The following is a 5,000-nucleotide window of genomic DNA, read 5'->3' as shown; positions in this document are numbered from 1 at the left end:
GCATTTCTGTTTTCTTGTTCTAAAATAAATTCCTCAACTGAGCAAACAGAAGCAAACCTTCCCTCGGCAATTTTTCAAAGCGCGTGGTGTTTTTAAAAAATCTTAATATCTACCAAATTTCTAAACTGACAACTAAAGCTATATCTCTTCTCTGTTATTTCGGAAGTATGTAAAATTTTGAATATTAATTCTTTTTTAATATTCACTGCTCATATAGTTCAGTCTGTCTCTCTGTGTTTGCACTTTATTCTTTTAAGTCTTTGAGTCCCCTCTTCTTAATTCGTTTTGCACGTAAAATACAGGCCGGGGGGTGGGGGAACTCGAAAACCGCAAGGTTCATTTGTCCCCCTGACTCGACTTTTATACACATGACCACACATCTCTTTCTCCATACGTTGTTATATCTTTTAATCTACAGTATTTGCAAATGTGTATTAAGTGTAAAGAGTAAATAAAATGTTGTTGTTGTTTGTTACCATAGAATAGTGATTGATAAGCTCAAGGCTGCGCCTGATATAAATCCCTATATTATCAACTGGGATATTGACTTTCTGAAAGATCGTAAACAATGGGTATGCATTGATAGCACCACAACCTGCCTGGTGTGCCCCAGGGTACTGTTCTGGGGCCCATACGTTTCACTATCATGGTTAATGATGTAAGTCCCACTTCCCAAAATATCTGGATGACTAAATATGCAGATGACATTACGTGTAGCATACCCGTTGGGACTAATGTCAGTAACTATGCCTATAGGGAGGCAGAAAATATTAAGGTCTGGGCTGTGAAGAATTTAATGAAACTTAATTTGTGTAAAACCAAGAAACTTGTCATAAAAGGAAGAACAACCTTGCTCCGTCCGGATGAAATTATCGATATTAAACGTGTGTTGTATCTGAAGGTTACTCCTACCAACTGTGACGTGCATTTTGATGACTTGATGGAAAGAGCTCTTAAGCGTATGCTTATCCTCGGAGTGTGGAAGAATAATGGTTATAGTATATTCGACAACAACAGCAACAACAACACTCTTTACTTATTGCATTCGAGTTTGGGGTGTTGCTGCTTGCAGTAAGTATTTGAGTCAAATTGATAGGCTAGAGAAATGAGCATTGAGATTGGGTATATTCAATATACAACATCTCTCAAACAGGTTGTCAAAGATAGAGATTTAAGGCTGTGGAGTAGTATTGTGGATAATCCGTCGCACCCCCTGCAGGATCTTTCTCCCCACTCGTAAAAGCAGAGCCTGCGCAGCAGATCCCAACCTTACAACATCCCAAGTGTCAGAAACGGACAGGTTTAAGGAATGCTTTGTTGATAGATGCCTCTTCGACTTTTAAGCGAAGCTTAATTTAGTATTTTGTAGTTTAACACAGTTTTAAAATCATTTATATGTTGTAAGTCTTAACGTTTGTTTAAAGACCTCAAATAAAGTTTTTAACAGCTGGACGGGTAAAATTGCCGTGTCGGGCAACAACAAGTTGCCAAGGAACACCAAAATGTTTCTTTTTCCTCTCCTTTACATTTCCAATACTTTTCTTAGTATCCTTGCTGATCCCAGCAATGCAGACTTCTGGATTAAGGTAATTGATGTGTCTACTCCTATGCCGTTTAGGTTACCCTTCAGTCGCAACGGCACTGTTCCTAAAGCTCCCAATACAATTGGTACGACTTTGGTTTTCACTTCCCACATTCTCCTCAATTCTCTGGCCAGATTTTGATACTTTTCAACCTTCTCGGCCTCCTTTTCTTTTGCTCCATTATTATTATTGTTATTATTGTTGTTATTGTTATTATTATTGTTGTTGTTGTTATTATTATTCATTATCTTGTTTTCCATTCCACATTTTCCAGGCTGGCTTCACGAAGCCTTTGGTTCGTATCATCAAGCCTTCTTTATTTGCGGTAGTTTTGCAATTGCATCTTCCCTTCTTCTCTTCGTCGTTTCTTACATGGTTCGTCGACAGCGAAGAATGTTTTCCTTCACTGCAAGTTCAAGTAAAAGAACAGAGCTGTGTGAACAGAGCTTAGTGAAGGGAAGTGAGTCATCTGCTTTAGTGGGGCTGCCATCACTCGACACACTTGTTATTGCCAGTAGGGAAACGGTACTCTAATGATGTGAGTGGAGGTCAGCAATGTCAACTCAATCCGAAACGAAGGCGGTCGAGAATTACTTCATCTCACAATCTTGTTGTTTGGAAAACCTAACTTAATTTTTAAAACAGACGAAAATTTGAAACTATTGGCTTGTTTGAAATGCATAACCAACAAATTAATGTAATTAAACTGAAACTTCTAAAGTTTTCTAAAAAGGTCTTCAATAATTTAACTTTATTGGAAAATGTCTTTAACTAGGGATGAAATTATTTATTTTATTAATTTATTTGGAGATTACTATTACGGTTACCTTTAAGCGGAAAACGTGTCAAGAGGTAAATAAAGTGGCAAAGATGTTTGGACAGAAGGGATGTAGATTTTGACGTTCACTTGGTGGCCGCTGCGCGCCATCGTGCATTTGTTTTGCATGAAGGTCCCGTCCCTTTCGATATCGTGTTTAGAGCTGCGTACCTAGCAAGAGTGTCCGTAACCTTGCAAACAGGCTCTGTATTGTGTTAATCGGAGAAAATTGCTTTCGACTTGCTCCTGAATGACAAGCTTTCCAAAGGAAAGGGGTTGGGGCGAGGTCGTCGGAATTCGTGAACTTTTGATAGCCCGCCATTTGCCTCAGCATTAAGCTGAACATTTCGGATTTAATATTTTACACAGAGGTATCCTGTTCACAGGTTGAAGTGTTCGCGAGAGTTGTGTTTTGAAGGGTGGGCCACCAATGGTAAAATCCTTCACAGCTTTCGCTATCGTTTCTTGTCTCTAAGCTGCTTGCATAGCTCTCACGCGCACAATAATATTACAAGCTACGCAGGCTGGACGACGTAACGAATTTGTTCACTTATCGCAATCGTTTTTGTCCCTTCGATAATGATCGACTATCTGACTTAGTTGAGGCCTTATGGGCCACTCTTCTCATAAGTGATACAGGTAAAAGCTTACATTTGGCTCAGACTGATGTCATCATTGAAAGCACTCAATTGAACGTGTAGGATAGTGCGCTTAAATCCCGTCCGTATTAGAATCAGGTTTTTGCTTACTCATTGCTGTATTAATTCGTTTATGGTTGTTACGTAATTTTGGTGCTGGAGGTAATTTTGCTTTCGTTTTAGTTCTGCGCACTATAAAATCGCCCCGAACTATATAGGGAAAAATATGTAGTGACATGTTTAATTAAACTGGGTTTAACAAAATGAAACTCAGTCGCAGAAAAAGGAATAACTGGCTTTTACATGAAATTCAGGTGATTTTCAATACATGCTTTGATCTGTGCTAAATTTGTGGTCGACAAAAGTCAGTATACATGATTTAAAAAGAAGTCACTTTGAAACCGTGTTTAAAACATGTTTAAGCGGTTTGGTGTAAATGGGGTATTAGTCTTGATCTTGCATCAATGAATGTGATGCCTGGTCCTGTTGATGCTATTGCTGTATTTCATAATCACTTCAGTCTGTGATGAGAAAGGTGACAAAAACTGGCCGACCTTATTGTATTGATAATATGCAGAGCATTTAGCCCAGGAATGATCATTCAGACGTGGTTGTGGGCTCAATAGGAAGATAGAACTTCCTCTTTCGCCATTCCTCAGTTGGTTTACAAATGTATCATGATCTGCAATAATGTTGTTTCAACAACTAGCCTTCACACAGGCTCTACGTGCGCGCGGTCAACAATCAATCCTGTTTCCCAGCTGTTGACCGACGTAACCGCTCGGAGAGCCTGTGTGAAGGCTATGTCAAGCATACCCGTAAGCTTAGCTAACCTTGTATATCATAAAACTGTCTCCCTATCTATTACTAGCAGCAGATCCCTTATTCGTATGCCACCAGGAATTTCACTTCCCTTCACTTCACAGTCTTCATGTAATATAGGTTGGGTCTCGACATCTTTTAATCCCAACTCCGATGTACTACTACTGCACTCGCTTGAGCCGCGTGTAGGCTCTCTATTCCTTGTAAGAATGGCGTTTCTGTGCTTTCTGCTCATGTAGCCAACACCAAAAACCAACAAAGCAGAAAATATAGCAACAGTACCAGAAACATAAAATGCTTCATTATACGAGCCAAGTCCTTCATGCAACCAACCTTGGAAAAAGAACAAGTTTTTCAAAGTTAATAATCGTGGTGACCGTCCTTCAGGCGCTTTTGGGGGGAACCTCAAACCAACGACCTTCAGACTACTAGTAGATAAAGACAACAATTTTCAGCGGTTGATTCAATTACGTCTACAAAATTCAAACTCGATTTTTTTAGCTGCAAGGTCATTGCCATCAAAGGAAAATAAAATGGAAGGAAAAAAAAAGAAATCGTCAGTGTCGCTCCAAAATCTTAACCACAGGTCGCCAAAATGTCAAATGCAAAACTAATAATTATCCCTTCTGCAACCAGAATGAATGGAGGTGTTGATTCTTCGTTCTTTTTACAGAAGGTTCTGTAAATCGAAAGCAGTGAAAATGAAAACATTTAGCAATAATTTGATATAATCCTATAACAGACATCCCTTTACAATCCTAAAGAAATTTTTCAGGAACTTGCAATAAATATCTTTAAAGTGCTACTATGACCAAAAAAAAAATTTCTTTGGATTTCAAAACTATGTTAACTAAACAGTAACTGATCGAAGTTTTAAGCCTTGATTTTAAAAAGACACCCGTTTATTGTAACTGGAATTTTCCTATTTAATGGTCCGCCATTACTAACTTTAAAATCTTGAGAGAGCTGGATTGAGGAGAAAATGACGTCAAAGACTCAATAGGTTAAAGGGGCTAGGTCACGCTATTTTAGGTAATTTTGTTCAATTTTGTTAATTATGAGCTCTAAACGTCAAATTGGCAGAGCAATAGTCTTTCATTTGCAAAATCAAGGCCACATAACTACTGAGAATGATTTTCC

General features: G+C 38.6%; 2 protein-coding genes across 3 annotated transcripts in view; one reads left to right on the top strand and one right to left on the bottom strand.

Moving 5' to 3' along the window:
* The window catches only part of LOC138052308 (monocarboxylate transporter 10-like), a 13,414-nt gene extending 10,952 nt beyond the window's left edge, over positions 1-2,462 (top strand). The window contains exon 5 of the mRNA XM_068898712.1: positions 1,858-2,462. Within this exon, the coding sequence (XP_068754813.1) occupies positions 1,858-2,117 (260 nt within the window). The 3' untranslated portion in view covers positions 2,118-2,462. The remainder of the gene's footprint in view (positions 1-1,857) is intronic.
* A 791-nt stretch (positions 2,463-3,253) lies between these two features.
* LOC138052307 (monocarboxylate transporter 10-like) overlaps positions 3,254-5,000 on the bottom strand; it is an 8,289-nt gene continuing 6,542 nt past the window's right edge. The window contains exon 4 of one of the 2 annotated variants that reach the window (XM_068898710.1): positions 3,254-4,193. In XM_068898710.1, the coding sequence (XP_068754811.1) occupies positions 3,880-4,193 (314 nt within the window). In that variant the 3' untranslated portion in view covers positions 3,254-3,879. Of the gene's footprint in view, positions 4,194-4,357; positions 4,540-5,000 lie in introns of those variants that run through there. The other variant, XM_068898711.1, reaches the window with a different exon arrangement.

The sequence above is a fragment of the Montipora capricornis genome, chromosome 6, assembly GCF_036669925.1.
Source record: "Montipora capricornis isolate CH-2021 chromosome 6, ASM3666992v2, whole genome shotgun sequence".
Lineage (NCBI taxonomy): Eukaryota > Metazoa > Cnidaria > Anthozoa > Scleractinia > Acroporidae > Montipora > Montipora capricornis.
This window is presented reverse-complemented; position numbering and strand designations above follow the sequence as displayed.